General features: G+C 35.6%; 1 protein-coding gene across 3 annotated transcripts; it reads left to right on the top strand.

Moving 5' to 3' along the window:
- The first annotated feature begins 1,045 nt into the window (after window positions 1-1,045).
- On the top strand, window positions 1,046-16,150 carry CFHR2 (complement factor H related 2). Of its 3 annotated transcripts, XM_015120880.3 has the most exons (5): window positions 1,046-1,246; window positions 6,468-6,662; window positions 7,833-8,009; window positions 14,898-15,080; window positions 15,879-16,150. In XM_015120880.3, the coding sequence occupies exons 1-5, from the start codon at window positions 1,189-1,191 to the stop codon at window positions 16,076-16,078; spliced, it is 813 nt and encodes a 270-aa protein (XP_014976366.3). In that variant the 5' UTR covers window positions 1,046-1,188; the 3' UTR covers window positions 16,079-16,150. The 3 variants fall into 3 exon arrangements, with proteins under 3 accessions (XP_014976366.3, XP_077858278.1, XP_014976376.3); XM_015120890.3 differs by lacking the exon at window positions 7,833-8,009 and having other exon boundaries at window positions 1,076-1,246; XM_078002152.1 differs by lacking the exons at window positions 6,468-6,662; window positions 7,833-8,009 and having other exon boundaries at window positions 1,075-1,246.
- The last annotated feature ends 3,690 nt before the right edge of the window (window positions 16,151-19,840 follow it).

Raw genomic sequence — 19,840 nt, forward strand, 5'->3', positions numbered from 1 at the left:
CTAATATCCTCTACACATACTAGTCTTCTCTACTTGCTTCCCACTGTAACCTCTTTGTATTCAATAGGATCCTTGGGCAGGGATTTTTCCATGCTGTAAAGTAACTCCCCTTCAGTGGGGCAGCAGAGCTTCCAGTCCACATAGACTGCTTGCCTATCCAAGGTTCAACTTCTGAGCCACAGAACTGGACTGCTAGACAAAGGTGGATAAAAGCAGCCACTCTTCTTACTGAGATTTATATAGACTTTCTAGAATAAATATTTCCCAACAGTATGCTCTTTGGCCAATTTCTAGAGATTATTTTTATAATTTTATCCAGTTTTATTGCTGCCTTTTGGTGGTGAGTGAATATACCAAGACCCACAAATACCCATTCTCACAGTACCATCTGAACAAAATGATTTTGAAGTAAAATTTGTTTGTTCAAAAATTTCAGGAACATTTACATACCAAAAATTATTCTTGATTTGACCTTTTATAGTCTACAAAATATGAAAACTATTAAGAAGTTATCTTTTTTTTTTTTTGACAGTCTCACTGTGTCGCCCAGGCTGGAGAGCAGTGGTGTGATCTCGGTTCATTGCAAACTCCACCTCCCAGGTTCATGCCATTCTCCTGCCTCAGCCTCCCGAGTAGCTGGGGCTACAGGTACCCGCCACCATGCCTGGCTCATTTTTTTTTTATTTTTAGTACAGACAGGGTTTTACTATGTTAGCCAGGATGGTCTGAAGTTACCTCATTCTTAATACCAGTTTTAAGTGGAATTTACAACTAGAACAGTGATGCTGGCCTGATCACCTGCACTTGCTTGACTATTGATGTAGCTGAAATCTTGGCTAGAAAAAAGAAGGGGCATCCTCTTTCCTCTTCAATGGCCCATTCTGAATATTCCAAACTCAGAGACTCAGGGACCACAGCAAGGATATTGAACAGCTTTTATTTTACTCAAGTAAATATTACATGATAAATTCAGAGTATTATTATGAAAACACTGATTAGACACTATTTGCTTATTTTGCACAACCCTCCATGAACTTTGATGTTTACCACAAAGGACATTACTAAACTAGCTTCCAGTTAGTACGCTGAAATTCAAAGTCATGCTCATAACTGTTAGTGAAAGAGGATTCAAAGCAACACCACCACCACTGAAGTATTTTTAGTGATATAAGTTTGGAACTACCAGGCATGTGGCTCATGATCAGTGTAATTCTAATCTCACAGATATCCTCTGTTGGGGGAGAAGGTAAGTTGAAAGCAGACCTGAATGTTTAGTTCCTTTTTCAGATACATTTATCCGTTTTGGTATGTAAGCTTACATATTTTTTAATGAATAAATAGCTGAAAATATTTTAAATGATTTATAATGTTAATCTATTTTATGGAAATACTTTCTAACATGCAATTAGCAGGAAAATAGAATAAAATTAGTTCTCTCCATCCTCTAAGTTGCAAAGGTAAATGGCCGCCAAACAGAGAATGTAAAGAGGAATTAAATGAGGGAAAATCTGCTATAATCACAGTGGCAAGGTGAAGTATTAGTGTAATTCTGCATAAACTCTGCAATGCCACTAACTAGAAAAATCAATCTCAAAAAGATTTGGCCACCTTCAAAATGCTTTTAGGATTTTATTTTCCTGGATTTGATCATTTAAATTTTATAGGTCTTTAAATTTTAAATGGAATTCCCATTCAATCTAATTATCATTCAACAGAGGGAAATATATTTTACTGAAACAATAGAAAATATCACTTATATATAAACCAGTGAACTGTCAAGAAATTGCTCCTTCTGAGCTCTTAAATATCAAGAATGAAGTAATGTATCACCTCTTTAATAATATTACAAACTGCTTCTTACGATATTTTATAAATGGTCCTATTTTATTTCATGTTGAAATTAAGGCCACCATACCACACGAATTGCAAATAAAATCTCTACCAAGGTCTAGGATACTAATTAAACTATGTGTGTACATGGAGTTTCGATCATTATGCTTTACTCTTTGATTTCCAGAAAGTTTTTACTTTACTGTTTTGCTGTTTCCTAATGTTTACAGACCTTTGAAGTTTTATTTGAACAGTTTCTCGTCTGTCCTGACATAAGAGAATGATATGAACAATAAGATTCTTTCCTTTAAATATTTGCCCTTAGAAGTGTTGCAAAGCATTATTTCTATTGGTTTGAAATTCATTTTATTTTGTTTTCACTTTTAGTGCTGAGTTGTAATCACAGGAGTAAGACTGTATGAGTGTATTTGATTTTTCTTAAATCTATGTTTATGGTATTCATTAAGTGGCTTATACACCTATTACAAATGGCATTACAAGAGGATTTCTAAATAGGGGGGAAACAGAGGAAGATAAGTGAAAAATATGAGAGAAATATACAGAATTTTGACAATTCCTAACCCTCCCCCCACCAAAAAAAAGTTCAAGCTTCAATCCAGTCTCTGGGAGAAACTTCAGTGACATTCTATCTAAAGGTTGCCTAGATGTTAAATGATCTGTAAATGTGTGTTACACCGTCCTTTAGGTGTCTATTGAGAGCCCTGCCAAACAGCAAAAACAACACACTGAAGCAACACATTTGTATACATAGAAAACTGCATGCTTCCACTAGCAAAATATTTATCAAGCAATATGTTGTGCTTCATGTAGCAAAGAAGCTGGAAGAAAATGACAAGCCTAACCACACCTCACTGCAACTTACCATAGTGTCCCAAAGAAAAGCAAAATGTAAATAGGCAAATAAATTGCAAGACTATATGTGACTGTGAGTGTGTGTGTGCGCGCGTGTGTGTGTGTGTATAAACAGTCATACATAATGAGAGGGGCACGTTCTGAGAAGTTCATCCTTAGGCGATTTCTTTCTTATTCAAACATTGTAGGGTGTACTTACACAAACCTAGGTTGTATAGCCTACTACCTAACTAGGTCATATGGTATAGCCTGTCGCTCCTAGGCTGCAAATCTGTACAGTACGTTACGGTACTGAATACTGTGGGCAACTGTAGCACCATTGTAAGTATATGTTTATCTAAATATAGAAAAAATACAATAAAAATACAGTGTAAAACATTAGAAATGGCACACTTGTATGCGGCTCTTACCATGAATAGGGTGTGCAGGACTGAAAGTTGCTCTCAGTAAGTCATTACATGAGTGGTGAGTGAATATGACAGCTTAGAACATTACCATACACTAGTGGAGGTAGAATAAACACTGTATACTTAGGCTAGACTAATTTATTTTATTAATTAATTTATTTATTTAAATAGTTTTGGCGGGAGCAGGTGGTTTTTGGTTACATAGATAAGTTCTTTAGTGCTAATTACTGAGTTTTTGATACACCCAGGATAGACTAAATTTATTTTAAAACTTTTCTTCGATAATAAATTAACCTTAGTTTATATTAACCGTTTTACTTCATCAACTTTAATTTTTTTTGTCTTTTGAGATAATATTTAGCTTAAAAACATTGTAGAGATGTACAAAAGCTTTTTTATTTCTATTCTTGTTCTATAAGCTTTTCTCTTTCAAATATTTTACTTATTTATTTACTTTTTAAACCTTTTGTTAAAAACAGACACAAACACACACATTAACCTTGGCCTACAAAGGATCAGGATCATCACTATCACTATCTTCTTCCTCCACTCTTGTCCCACTAGAAGGTCTTCAGGGTAGTAACACACATGGAGCTGTCCTCTCCTGTGATAACAAAGGTTTCTTCTCAAATAGTTACTGAAGGACCTGAGGAAAAATTAACTGTAAAACAGTGAATAGAAGAAGTGAACCATAAAATACTGATAACAATTATAGTATATGAAATACATTAACCAGTAACACTTCTATATTATCATCATCAAGTATTACGTACTGTACAAAATTGTGTGTGGTGTATTTTTATGTGACTGACAATGCTGTAGGTTTGTTTACACCGGAAGTGCCACAAACATGTGAGTAATATATTGCACTGCAATGCTATGATGGCTATTAGGTGATAGGAATTTTTCAGCTACACTCTAATCTTATGGGTCCCCTGTCATATAAGCAATCAGTCATCGACCAAAATGTCATTATGTGTTGAATAACTGTATGACTGTGTGTGTGTGTGCATATATATATATATATATATAAAATGTGTGTGTGTGTGTGTATATATCCCAGAAGAAATATATTCATAGTATTCTATCAGAATGTTGAGACAAGAAAAATTATTTTCTACTTTTGAAGTGGGTGGTTGTGTAAAGGAGGTTTGCAAAAAGACATTAACACTCCTAGCTAGCACCACTGCAGATATGCACAATGAATATTTGATGAATGTCATAGAGTTAGTTCTGGAAAACCAAGTTATTTGGATAGCAAAGAATATGTAGGTGCAAATGTATGAAAATAAACTACTATAATTTTGGAGGAGTGAAGGATAATCGAAAGAGTTATGATAGGTTAATACTATCAAGACGGGAGTCTTTCCTTCAATACCTTTACCAAAACTATCTAATGTCAAATTTTAAACAGACAATCAATTTCAGGTTTCACAAGGTGAAACCATTTCAAATATTGTGTAACATTAAACATTACTTGTAGATAGATGAAAAAGGGAAATTTCTCTGATTTGTCAGCTTAATTTCTGCACACATCTTCCAAATAAGGTGAAAAATAAAATTATTCCTTATGCAGCAGTACTATATTGCAAAAATATCTTGAGATAAAAACAAAGAGCAGTATTATATTGAGGAAATATATTGAGCTAAATACTTACTCAAAGATAAAGTATATCAAACCCATAGAATGTACAATATCAAGAGTGAACCCTAACATAAACTATGGACTTTGGGTGATAATTATATTGATGGTGTGGGAGGTTATCCGTGTGGTAGGGAAGAGGAAGTGGTATGTAGGAAATCTCTGTACCTTCCACTCAATTTTGCTGTGAAAAACCTGTAAATAAAAAATAAAGTCTACTAAAAAATATGTGTGTGTATATATGTATGTGTACACAAAAAAGAGTCAAAAAGTATGAAGATTTCACTCACTTTCTACATTGCTTTAATGTAGTGCGTATGGATGCATATGTACATATATACAGTAGTCCTTTAGTATCCTCAAGGAATTGGTTCCAGGACTCTACCCACACCCAGTAGATACCAAAATCCAAGGATACTCAAGTCTCTCAGAGAGAATGGTGTAGTATTTTTATATAACCTGTGCATATCCTCCCATACAGTTTATTTTATTTTATTTTATTTTATTTTGTTTATTTATTTATTTACTTATTTATTTATTTTTTTTGAGGTGCAGTCTTGCTCTGTCGCCTCCAGGCTGGAGTTTAGTGGCATGATCTCGGCTCACTGCAACCTCCCCCTCCCAGGTTCAAGTGATTCTTCTGCCTCAGCCTCCCGAGTAGCTGGGATTACAGGAGCACACCACCACACCAGGCTAATTTTTGTGTTTTTAGTAGAGATGGGGTTTCGCCATGTTGGTCAGGCTGGTCTCAAACTCCTGACCTCAAGTGATCCACCTGCCTCAACCTCCCAAAGTGCTGGGATTACAGGCATGAGCTACCACATCCAGCCCTCTCATACAATTTAAGTAATTTAAGTAATTTCTAGATTATTTATAATACCTAATACAATGTAAATGCTATACAACAAAGGAAATAGCAATGATCTTTCTCCTGAGAAACATTTATGAGAGTTAAGAGAGAAATAGATATATGAAGATGTTCTTTGTCCCTAAAATAGTGTATAAACATAAAATATTTTATTATAAAAACCAAAATACAAGTATACACATATAAATACAAATATACAAATACATATTTGTATATACAACATTTAGCAGAGTTTAGCTCTAAATTTATCTTGATTGAGTTGTTCTTAGTGATTTTCTTATATTCTCTAAATTATTTCCACTGAAACTATATTAACTTTGTAACCAGAAAATATTCAAAATGATATTAGTAAACAAAAAACAAAACTACCTACCCAACATCTTTACTGCACCAGAAAATAAATAGGGCAGAGTTTCTGGTGGAGATACCTATGACGGTCAACGAGAATAGAGAAAAGAAGTAAGTTGAGAGCTAAGAGCAACCTTATCACTCCTCCACTGTATACTATGCAGATAAGGAAGATTTGCTACTCTTATACTCTGCTTCATTCTTAAATTGTGGTGTGAGGGTTTTCTTCTTGAAGAAATTGCAGGAGAGTTCATACTTCATATCACTCCAAAATATAAATTTTATATGCATTAACAATGACCTGACCTCCTCAAATACTTTTGTACCCTTAATTAGTGATGGTTTTTCATTCCTAATTTGTACACTGGAAAGCATTTAAGCTAAAGGCATTTAAGCTAAATGAAAGAAAAAAACTGTAAATGAGATGATTAAAATATAATCTACTGATTTATTTAAGTAGCTTATTATGTAATTCTACAGTTTTGTGTTATTTTCCCAGCAACATTTTGTGATTTTCCAAAAATAAAACATGGAATTCTATATGATGAAGAAAAACATAAGCCATTCTCCCAAGTTCCTACAGGGGAAGTTTTCTATTACTCCTGTGAATATAATTTTGTGTCTCCGTCAAAATCCTTTTGGACTCGCATAACATGCACGGAAGAAGGATGGTCACCAATACCAAAGTGTCTCAGTGAGTAAATGCCCTCTTCATTAAATGGATGTCATTCAGTGAATAAAGAAGGATGTGCCAGACAAGACCATAAGGTCTTGATAATCACAGGGGCAGTGACCAGAGGAGCTGCAAAGATGGGAGATATAGTCCTCCAAGTTTGAGATGCCTCCTATGAGAATCAATGAAGAATAAATATGTCAACTGTCTTGCATTACATGGAAATGCTCTACGTGTTGAAATATATTAATGTTTTAGACTGATGATTAATATATTTGACTGCTAATATTTCTTTACTAATATTCATTTGGCAGCAGCCTGATCATAGTTTTCCTTTAAAATGCCATTTTTATACATATTCTGTTTTGAATTTACCATTCTTCTGCACATTGCAAGGAGGTTTAGCATTTTCACTTTTATATTTCAATAAATCATTTATTTGGTCCTTCAAAGTGCAGCTATTAATACTCCAATAAATGTAGAGAGCAGACTCCAATGATAACAGGTGTATTAAAAGAGAAAACAATTGGGAGACAGATAGATGAGGCAACAAAGGAAGTAGCAATGATCTTTCTCCTAAGAAACATTTATGAGAGTTAAGAGAGAAATAGATATATGAAGATGTTCTTTGTCCCTAAAATAGTTTATAAACATAAAATATTTTATTATAAAAACCATAGAGCAACAACATGAAATATTTTCTTCTATATGTACATATAAAAGAAACAAAAATATATTTCAGCATATATATATAGTAGCATGACTTAAAGCCTTTTGAAAATGTTTATATTTGATTTCAGCTTTGAAAGTTTTCCTTTTTTTTTTTTTTTGAGACAGAGTAAGACTCTGTCACCCAGGCTGTAGTACAGTGGTGCCTTCTCAACTCACTGCTACCTCTGCTTTCTGGGTTCAAGTGATTCTCCTGTCTCAGCCTCCAGACTAGCTGGAATTACAAGTGCGCACCACTATGCCCTCTAATTTTTGTATTTGTAGTAGAAACAGGGTTTCACCATGTTGGCCAGGCTAGTCTCAAACTCCTGGCCTCAAGTGATCCACTCGCCTCAGCCTCTCAAAGTGCAGGGATTGCCAGCATGAGCCACTTCACCCGATTTATTAAAATATTTTAAAATGCAGTTGTACTTTTTCTTTGCTACTTCCATCTTGTATATTAATCTGTTTTGGGGTCCTTAGGACTGTGTTTCTTTCCTTTTGTGGAAAATGGTCATTCTGAATCTTCAGGACAAACACATCTAGAAGGAGATACTGTACAAATTATTTGCAACACAGGATACAGCCTTCAAAACAAGGAGAACAATATTTCATGTGTGGAACGGGGCTGGTCTGCTCCTCCCAAATGCAGGTCCACTAGTAAGTACAACGCTGTTCTCTCAGATGCTGTTATATATTATAAAGTTTAAAAGAAATAAATCTTTTTTTTTTACAAATTAAATATAGGTTAAATATAGGTTTTACCACATACTTCTATCATTATTCATTTGATTTTCAGTTCCAATTGTGTCTAAATGGATGTGCAATAACATAGTTTGCCTAACTATATAAATCAAATGTATGTGGTAAGTAAAAACATTAAACAAGAATACACCTTGAATATAATCCCTTGAAGTTTAAGTAATGCCTGTGTGTGGTTTCTAGTGTCAGGTTAGAAAGAAATGGTTACAAAACTGAAGTATTAAAGTGAAAATAAATCAAATTCTAATGAAAATGTCTTGTAAGTAAGACAGCATTTAATATGTATCTTTATTTAAATTCTTATGCTTTATTGAATAAATCATCAATTCCTACGTTTTAGAAAGTCCATACTTCTGAGAGGTATGTTTATTTGTGAGCGGCTTAGCATTTGGAAAACGATTCTTTTGGAAACCTATGGCATAAATGATGGCGCCTCCCAGTCCTGTGTGAACTCTTGTAATTCTTCGTCTTTATAGTGCCTCAGTAATTGTTCTTCGCCCAGCCCAATACGATTCCGTCCTATGCTTGCACAGCTCAGTATTCAACTAAAAACACAGGAGCCCCGTGGAAACTTCTACAGCACTTTCTCTTCATACCACTTTCTCTCTACTACTATGCCCAGTAACTTCTGGCCACCGTAGTCTCCAAGACTGACCTCATTAGTCTCAACTCAAGAAGACCACTGAGTTCTTCCTGGGTTCTCCCTCACAGCACAGAGTCTGAGAAAGGCCTCCCAGCAAACAGATGGGGCTGTGTGCTATGGTAGTTTGGGGTTTTGAGGTTTTTTCATTTTCTTAGTCATCACGGTTGTGTGCTGGGAGATTTCCAGTGTTCTTGATATATATTTTGTACAGTTTTCTAATTTTTTTCCAGTGGGATGCTATGTTGATACCAGCTATTCCATCCAATCAGGAAATAGAATCCGTGGTATGCTTTTCAAAAGATGTTATGTTATCAAATATTATTCCACATCTTCAATATTTAATTTAAAACCTCTAGAGCAGGGCACAGTGGTGTGTGCCTGTAGTCCCAGCCACTGGGAAGGCTGAAGCAGGAGGATCACTTGAGCCCAGGTGTTCAAGACTGCAGTGAGCTATGACTGCACCAGTGCACTCCAACCTGGGCAACAGAGTGAGACCCTGTCTTCACTAAATTTAAACTTCTAGAAAACTGAGTCTTCTTAAAACAACTGAAACTGTGATAGTTTTTCGGTAAATAGTTAAATCATAGTATCTTTCTATTACTACAGGATTAAACATGATTAACATTTGCAAAAAAAAAAAAAAGAACAAATGTTATGAATACCAGAAAATTCCAGTGATTGAATAGGTTTCAGGATTTATAGGCTTCAATGATGGCATAAATATTTCCATGCTCTCTCTATGTCATGAACAAGCTCTCTTCAATTTGTGGGATGATGGCTATTGTCAGCCCAACGATTATATTTTAGAAGCCTGACAAATTAAGTTTGACCAGCTGTATCCCATACAAGCTGGCTCTCTCTTGTGTACAGTCTGTAAGACTTTGTTAGCCTTTGATTAAGTCTGTTGCTTTGTGACACAAAAAATATCCCAGGTTTAATTCATGTTTTCCCTGTCCAAGAACTAGAATCAGCCATACCTTCAATAAGTTCTGGTTCCATTCAGTGAGTAATGACATTTAGAAACTAAGTTGCCAAGATAAAGTTGCTTCAAAACTTAGCCCACTTTATTTAGTCTGACAAAGAACACATCTTTTTGTTCAAGTTCTCAGAATATTGCTACCTTTCCCTCTCTGCCTGTTGCTTATTCCAAAAGCATAAGGCAACATATTGAGGTTATAAGAGTGATGGAGGAAGTCAGAATCTCCAAAGTGGAAGAATTCAGCAGAACAGTCTATGTCCAAGGTTGAATGGTAGCTCAAGAACATCATGGAGAGTTAATAAAGTTTCAGGGCAACTAGACTCATAATGATAGGTGCATAGTCTGTGTTTTCATCTAAGGTAACATTTTGCAAGTTATGGTAATCTATGTTCCAGGGATTAGTACAGAGCCATCTTTGGGAGCCATTATTCCTTCTACAACACCATGCAATAACCACATATGAATGAAGCAGCTGGGAAACCCTACATCAGCCAAGATCAATTATATTTATTTATTTATTTACTTAATTACTTACTTATTTCCTTATTATTATTATTATTATTATTATTTGAGACAGAGTCTCACTATGTTGCCCAGGTTGGAGTGCAATGGTGTGATCTTGGCTCCCTGCAAATTCTGCCTCCAAAGTTCAAGCGATTCTTGTGCCTCAGCCTCCTGAGTAGTTGGGATTACAGGCATGTGTCACCACACCCAGCTAATTTCTGTATTCTTAGTAGAGACAGGGTTTCACCAAGTTGGCCAGGTTGGTCTTGAACTCCCAACCTCAGGTGATCTGCCAACCTTGGCCTCCCAAGTGCTGATATTACAGACATGAGCCACTGCACCCAGCCAGATCAATTATTTTCAATGGCATTTTGTTTTTACAATTAGATTTTTTAAAAGATGACAATCAATAAAGAATTGCCATCCAAAATCTTGGAATAAAATACAGAGATTTAGGGATACAAGTTTTATGTAAGTGAAATGAGTCACATTCTAGTGGGATTTGCTCGAGTAAACTGCAATCAAACCATTAAAGTGCCAATGACAGTACATAAAACTAGTCACTTTAAATAATATTTATGAGATTATTAATTAGAAAATATTTCAATTCCTTTTTTGTGTGTATACTTGATTTATTCAGATTATTTACTCTGTCTTGAATGTCAATTATGTATTTTATGTAAGAATTAATATATACTTTTATAAACTAACCATTAATGAGAGATGATTAAATAGGAAAAATAAACACATATTCATATACATAATTATTTCTAATTGAATCAGAAGATATTCATAATGAGTTTTTATAAACATACTAGTGATAGAGATGAGAATAATGGAAAGGTTCAAAAAACTTAGAAGATGGGTTTTCTAAAAAGTCTTTGATATTTAGTTACCCATTTATAAAATTGGGAATAATTTGATTTATAATTTCCCTCCAACTTTCTCCCCATATGGGTGAAATTGGCCAAAAGAAAGGGGCTACAGACCCCATGCAAGTTCAAAACCCAGCAGGGCGCTCATTAAATCTTCAGTCTCCAAAAATGGTCTCCTTTGACTCCCTGTCTCACATCCAGGACACACTGATGCAAGGGGTAGACTACCAAGGCCTTGGGTAGCTCCACTTCTGTGGCTTTGCAGCGTTCAGCCACCAGGGCTGCTCTCATGGGCTGGCATTGAGTGCCTGTGGCCTTTCCAGGTGCATAGTACAAGCTGTTGGCTTATCTACCATTCTGTGGTCTGGAGGAGAGTACCCCCCTGTGCAAAGCTCCACTCGGCAGTGCCTCAGTGGTGACTCTGTGGGGGGGTTCCAACCCTACATTTCCCTTCCACACTGCCCTAGCAGAGTTTCTCCATGAGGACTCCGCCCCTGCAGACTTTTGCCTGGACATGCAGGAATTTCCATACAACCTCAGAAATCCAGGCAGAGGTTCCCACTTGGAACCAAAAAAAAGCTGAAAATCTTAATCTTCTGTGCCTTATGCACAGGCACAAAACCACGTGGAAGCTGCCGAGGTTCGAGGTTTGCACCTTCTGAAAAAATGACGTGAGCTATATCTTGGCCCCATTTAGCCACAGCTGGAGCTGGAGCAGCTAGGACTCAGCAGGGCACCAGGTCCTGAGGCTGCACACAGCAGCAGGGCCCAGGCCCATGAAACTATTTTTCCTCCTAGGCCTGTGATGGGAAAGCCTCAAAGATCTCTGACATGCCCTAGAGTCATTTTCGCCATTGTCTTAGGCTATTAACATTTGGCTCCTTGTTACTTATGCAAATTTCTGCAGCAGGCTTGAATTATTCCCCAGAATATTCGTTTTTCTCTTCTACTACATGGTCAGGCTGCAAATTTTGCAAACTTTTATAGTCTGTCACTCTTGAATATTTTGCTGCTTAGAAATTTCCTACTCTAGTTACCCTAAATCATCTCTCTCAACTTCAAAGTTCCACAGATCTCTAAGGAAGGGGCAAATTGCCACTAATCTCTTTGCTACAGCATAGCAAGAGTGACCTTTGCTCCAGTTCCCAATGAGTTTCTCATTTCCATCTAAGACTACCTCGGCCTGGACTTCATTGTCCATATCACTATAAGCATTTTGGTCAAAACCGCTGAACAAGTCTCAAGGGGGTTCCAAACTGTCCCTCATCTTCCTGTCTTCTTCTGAGCCCCCTAAGCTGTTCCAACCTCTGCCTATTACCCAGTTCCAAAGTCACTTACACATTTTCAGGTACCTTATAGCAGTGCCCACTGTACCAATTGACTGTATTAGTCCATTCTCACACTGCCTAAAGAACTTCTCCAACCTGGCTAATGTATCAATAAAGTAGGTTTGGCCAGACATGGTGGCTCACACCTGTAATCCTAGCACTTTGGGAGACTGGGGCAGGCGAATCACTTGAGTTCAGGAGTTTGAGACTAGCCTGGCCCACATGGTGAAACTCTGTCTTTACTAAAATATAAAAATCAGCTGGGCATGGTGGTGCACACCTGTAATCCCAGCTATTCAGGAGGATGAGGGAGGAGAATCGCTTGAGCTGGGGAGGCGGAGGCTGTAGTGAGCCGAGATAGTGCCACTGCACTGCAGTCTGGGCAACAAAGTGAGACTCCGTCTCAAAATAATAATAATAAATAAATAAAATAGGTTTAATTGACTCACAGTTCCACATGGCTGTGGCTTCAGAAAACTTACAATCATGGCAGAAGGGGAGGCAGGCACTTCTTCACAAGGCAGCAGGAGAGAGACAAGTGGGTGAAGGAGGAACTTCCAAACACTTATAAAACCATCAGATCTTTTGAGAACTCACTCACTATCATGAGAACAGCATGGGGGAAGCCATCCCCATGATCCAACCACCCCCCACTGTGTCTCTGCCTCAGTACCTGGGGATTACAATTCAAGATAAGATGTGAGTGGGGACACAAAGCCTAACTATATCAGGTGGCAAGTATGTGTGATAAATGATGTGAATGCAAAAAAGAGTAATTTCAAGTGCTCCAGCTACCAGTATCTCCTCAGGCTTCTCATATCATTCCCTTCTTATATTTTTGATAGATTTGGAACAATTTAATGTAATTAAGTCAAAATAGCTGATATAATTTTTCAAGTTATGAGAAAAATATTGTACAGTATTAGTTGGTTCTACATGTCACTATTAGTTTCTGCCTTATGGTCAATCTTGAAAGTGTTCAGTCATTTTTTTTTATTGTTTTCAGTCCGGTACTTTTTCTTTTCTCTTTCTGGATCGCCTCTCCTTATTTGTTATTGTTTGTTGTATCCTAAAGGTCTCTGAAGCTCAGTTCAGCTTTCTATTTTCAGTCTATTTTCAGACTGAGTAATTAATATTGCTCTGTATTGAAGTTCATGACTTTATTCATCTGTCAACTCCCAATGTATTATTAAGCCTATCCAGTGGTTTTTTTTTTTTTAATTCTTGTTTTACTATTTGGGTTTATAATTCCTACCGGACTTTTCAAAGCACCATCAGTTTCAACATCTGTGTCTTCTTAGTGTTGTCTTCTGTTATTAATAATTGTCTTTTCTCTATTGAGAGTTTCCTGGTCCTTAATATGATGAGTAATTTTTAAATTTATTCTAGATATTTTAGGTGTTATATATTGAGTATTGGATTGCAAAAAGTCTTATTTGGCAGCTTCCATTGCTGCCATGCTGGGTATAAGCCCAGGTTTCCCACTTAGCTTCTGCTGACATCATGGGGAAAGGGAGAGGTGTCTTGTTACTTGACCATGTGGGTGAAAGTTTAAGTTCCACAGTTGACCTCTGTTTATCTGGGAGTGTGGAGGGTGGTCATTGGCTTCTTAGGATCTTTCCTACAGTATGTAAGTTATTGGTAAACATGATTCTGGTCTTGTAAGGCTGCTCTTTTCCTGGGCTTTTGGGTACAGAAAGTAGGCGCTTCTGGGGATTTTCTTTTTTTGTCTGAACCTCATATTAATACTGGGTTGCAGTCTCCTCCAGTGTCCTAACCAGGATATACAGGAGTCCAAAAGAAAACCCACACGACCCTGCTGTGTCATTCCTGAGTCCTGAAGTCTCTAGCTAGATCAAAGTCTCTGCCTCTTTTCTGAAAGATGTTCTGAAAGTCTTCTTATGTTCTTTTCTTTTCTTTTTTTTTTTACATTGTGTCCAAAATTCGAGTTGTCCTTAGCATAAGGAAAAGGTAGAAAAGTTCGTTCCTCATTTTGCCGATACCAAGAATCCAGCAATTTCCTTTTACTTTCTATTAATTTGTATTGTTTAAATTTTTCAAGGAATTAATGTTTCTTTTGTAAGGCAAATGAAAATAAAGAATGAAATGACTATGGACCCAATAAACTCCAAAGAATGTTGAATTTAAAATAAGAAACTTTCTGTGTTTGTCATAGCTTTCTATCTGTTTAGCACATACTCATTTAGAAAAACATTTCTTAATCCTGGAATACTACGAGGTGTCATCTTTGTTAATGCTGTATGTGTTCATTCAGTCAGGAGAAAATAACTTAAAATATAACTTTCAGTTTGTAGGATAAATTTTACTCCAGGAATCATTTCATTCAGCACAAATCACAAAAGCCCTGATAGAATATAAAGTGCCTAGTTTGTATTTGCCTTATTTGAACTTGCAGTTTTATTTGCTCTCCCAGTAAATCAAATGATGTTTTTTTAGTTTTTGCAGAAAAATGTGGGCCCCCTCCACCTATTGACAATGGAGACATTACTTCATTCCCGTTGTCAGTATATGCTCCAGGTTCGTCAGTTGAGTATCAATGCCAGAGCTTGTATAAACTTGAGGGTGATAATCAAATAACATGTAGAAATGGACAATGGTCAGAACGACCAAAATGCTTAGGTAAGTACTTTAGTATTCTCATGGGTCTGGAAAAATCAGTGTGATGAGTCTGATATTTCACTGTTTGTAATAGAATTTTCACAGATTAACAAACAAGCATTCTGCTGAATGCTTGCCTACCAAACGTTTATATAATGGAATGTAAAGTTTAGAAATTTTTCTCTTTATATTTATGTTTTATTTTAAAACATTTAGTTGATAAATAAAAAAATCTATTCTTGTTCTATAACATGTTGTTTGATATATTTATAAAGCAATGATTACTACAAATTAATTAACACATTCATCACCACCTATGGTTACCATTGTGTGTAAATATGTGTGTGTGTGTGTGAGAGAGAGAGAGAGAGATAAGGACTCTTAAAATCTGCTTTCTCTTCAAATTTCAAGTGAATAATACCATATTATTAGCTATTAATGTCATTAAATTTCTCTATTTGATTCCCAGTTCTTGTTCATCTTATTACTGAAAGTTTGGATTCTTTCACCAAAATCATAATCAAACAGAAACAGCAATGACAGGTTCTAAAATACAACTATCTTAATATAACAATTGATGTTATGAATCTGGTAATAACTTTAAATTATCATCCATTAAACATAGTACCTCATTTTTACATCATTTACCATTTTAACTTTACTTAAATCTATATTATGTTTTTACAGCATTGGTTTGGAAAGGATTTAGAGAAATAATTCCTCAACCATCATATAACATTCTACTTGAAAACCTGTCTATGAGTCTATAAAGATTTGCATACTACTTAATGTTTCATGTTCATTTTTTTCTACTTTCAGATCCATGTGTAATATCACAAGAAATGATGGAAAAATATAATATAAAATTAAAGTGGACAAACCAACGAAAGCTTTATTCAAGAACAGGTGACATAGTTGAATTTGATTGTAAATATGGATATCGTCCAACAAAATCTCATTCATTTCGAGCAGTGTGTCAGGATGGAAAACTGATATATCCCAGTTGTGAAGAAAAATAGAATAAATGGCATTACTATTAGTAAAATGCACTTATTTTTCTGAATTTACTATTAAATCTGTTTTCAATTTCATTTTTCAAGTACTATTTTACTCATTTTTATTCATAAATAAAATTTTGTGTTGATGTGTGAAAATACAATTATAATCTGAGACATGTCACAGTAGTGAATACTATCTTCACCAAATCTAAGTAACAACCTAGGAATTGTCTTTTTTTTTTTCCTTTTTAAAAAAAAATTGACAATAACTGTATATATTCGTGAGGTACATAGTAATGTTTCCATATATATAATGTATAATGGTCAGTTAGGGTAATTAGTATATCCATTATCTCAAACACTTATCATTTCTTTGGGTTGGGAGCATTAAATATTCTCCTTCCAGCTATTTGGTACTCCATAGTATATTATTGGTAACTGAAGGAATTATATCTAAATGTTACCCCCACATATCTTGAAAGTCAGTTCCTAACAGTCACAGCCTGGGAGTTCATGTTAGCCTTCTTTCAGAGCTTGCAACTATGTATATCCACATAACTAATCAAAATAATACGTGTTTTGGTGAGAATTAGCATCTGCAATGGTTAGTTTTATGTGTCAACTTGGCTAGGCTATCAAGCCCAATTAAATAATCAAATGTTAATCTAAGTGTTGCTGTGAAGAAAGTATTTTATAGATGGAGTTAATAACATCTACAATAAGTTGCCTTTAAGTAAAGATTATCCTTGATAATGTGGGTGGGTCACATTCAATCAATCGAAGCAGTAAGAGTCAAAACTTAGGCTTCCAAAGAAGAAGAAATTCTACCTCAAGACTGTAACATTGACCCTTGTCTGAGTTTCTACTCTAATTTTGGACTTACTTATGCCCACAAGTCAAGTAACCCAATTGCATAAAAAAAACTCTCTCTATGTCATCTACCTACATACATCTCACACTATACATTCTGTTTCTCTGGGAAATACTAATACATTATCTTACCACTTAATTTTTTTTAACCAATTAAAATCTCTCACTATCTTCCTAGGATTCGTATCACTTAATATTCACTAGAGAGGCTAGTTTGACCAATTATAAAATTCTCATTTAACAAGAACAACTAAGACCAGGTGAAGAAAGAACTTTTCCAAAGTCTGACTATAAGCTGGTAATTGAATTTACCACTAAATTACAAACCATTTATTTTAAAGAACCTGTGGTTAAAATTAACCTGGCAGGCACCAATATTTTTCTGTTTTGCAAAATGGACCACATATTTAATGTTCTTTCTCTAGTATTCATGGTCATCTGATCTCTCAAACCTGGCGCTTGGAAGGTAGTATCTGTTAATGAAGGGTCAGAGCGAAGGAGCACCATAACTTAACCTGTATCTTAACAAGTCTCCATCAGAACCTTTGTTACACATGAAGCCAAATATTTTGGTTCAAAGATTTCTCTCAGTATTGCTGGGTTAAATTGTTCATTTTCTTTACTTTCCAACATGAGATGTTTTAATTTCACCAAACTTGTTAGCAGCAACCAAGAAATTATATTTCTACTAACTTCTCCATCATATTGTATCATATTCTAAATATACTTTTTTCACAAATTCTGGAGTCAAAGTCATATAATCCAAACTCCACTCTTACGATTCATCCCAGATAATCTTCCTCAGAGGATTTTCCCTTCAAAGAAAAAGTGGATTGGTAACACCCTGGCAATAGAAGTTTGTCAGACCCTCCATCCTACCCTTTTTTTAATTTCATGGTGCCTTTACCATATCATGAAGAGAATGAGAAGCTGAGTGTCCATTTCTGATACCACTCTGCAACTCCTATACTGCTCAGTTAACAGCAGTGATCTTGCTTTCAGAATTAACAATTCACACTTTTATCTATCATTACGTTAACTTTTAAAAATGATTTTAGGCTGGGCACGGTAGCTCATGCCTGTAATCCCAGCACTTTGGGAGGCCAAGGCGGGCGGATTACGAGGTCAGGAGATCAAGACCATCCTGGCTAACATGGTGAGACCCCGACTCTACTAAAAATACAAAAAATTAACCGGGCCTGTTGGCGGGCGCCTGTAGTCCCAGCTACTGGGGAGGCTGAGGCAGGAGAATGGTGTGAACCCGAGAGGCGGAGCTTGCAGAGAGCCGAGATCGCGCCACTGCACTCCAGCCTGGGCAACAGAACGAGACTCGTTTCAAAATAAATAAATAAATAAATAAATAATAAAAATAAAAATGAAAAATTATGTTAAACAGCAATAATGTCAAGAGCATAGTGAGAATTGTAACTCCCATGTGTGGCTTCTGACTGTCCAAATCTGTCTTCAGAATGCATGTGGCTAAGAGAGACAGTCTTGATGAGTGTCTGTCATCTCTTAAGTTCCTCCATCTCTTGTACTTTATGAGTTGATGAACTCCCTCAACTGCAACTTATGAAATCCAGTTATTTGTTACACTTATTTTAGATGAACAACCTAAAAAGCGTGATTTGGGCACCTTAACCCAGATTCTTATTTCTCTTGGATCTGATGTACAAGTTTCTCTTGCAAGAATTTTAACGAGGGTCACATTATCAGTCTTCTATGAAATTAGAGAAAACATCACAGACTTGTTTTTAAACCTTTTCTTAAAAAGAAACATGCAGAAAATTGTCAAAAACATGGGTGAGCACTACCTAGGTAAAGAAATAAAACATTACTATTTCATCAGAAATACAATCTAACTTTGAAAACTTAAATATGATTTCTAAAATAGTTAAGACTTCGTTATATTTAATGTCATCAACAAAGATGAACTAGGTAAGTAATCATAATGGAGTACATTCTTAATTACAATCATTTTTATGACACATATATACCTCAGAGTGGAGATAATTAAAATATTAGCATGTAATGCAGCAAAGTTACTACATTATGCAGATTAAAGATGTCCACAAATAATTTGAAAATCCTCTGATTAAGTGACCTGTTTCCCTTCACCTTGAACTTGTGGTAACCCATGACTGCTTTGACCAATAGGATATAGTGTAAGTACCTCTATGCCAATTAAGGATAAAAGCTTCAAAAAAAATAGCAGCTTGGTCTCTAGTAGCTTCTAACCAGCATGCGAGAATTCTGACTACCCTGTAAAGAGGCCCTGAGAATGACAGGAGTCACCTTAACCCCAAATTTCACCCATCACTGGCAAAGCGATGTGACTGAAGACATATTCAACCCTCAACCCCAGAATATGTACCAGATAAATAACATTGAATGTCTTTATTAATGCCCCCAAAAAAACAAAAGAATTATCCATCTGAATCCCATCAAAATTACTGCTCCATAGAACTGTAAGATGTAATTAAATGGTGTATTAGAAGAAAGAACCATCTCAAAACACTAAACTAAGCTTAAAATATAAGAAAGTAGGAAATAATGAATATTAGTGCAGAAATCAATGAAGCAAATTCAACTTAGAAAAATGTATTTTATTAATCTTCTCAAAGAACAAATGAAACGAACCAATGCTAGTTCTTTGAGAAGAATAATAAATTTATTTCTAGCAAGAAAAACGAAGGAAAAAAACACACAAATTACCTGCCATTTGAGATGGTATAGGGCATTAATTAAAATTCCTCTAACAACTGAAGGGTATAAAATTATTTTAATTTTTAAAATGTCCTAATGGTTTTATCTGAAAAACATACCAAAAGAGAAGAGAATACACAAAGTAGTTCCATCATTACATGGGCATTGTATATGAAAGAAAATTCTACAAGAGGGTACAACAGTAAC

The sequence above is a fragment of the Macaca mulatta genome, chromosome 1, assembly GCF_049350105.2.
Source record: "Macaca mulatta isolate MMU2019108-1 chromosome 1, T2T-MMU8v2.0, whole genome shotgun sequence".
Lineage (NCBI taxonomy): Eukaryota > Metazoa > Chordata > Mammalia > Primates > Cercopithecidae > Macaca > Macaca mulatta.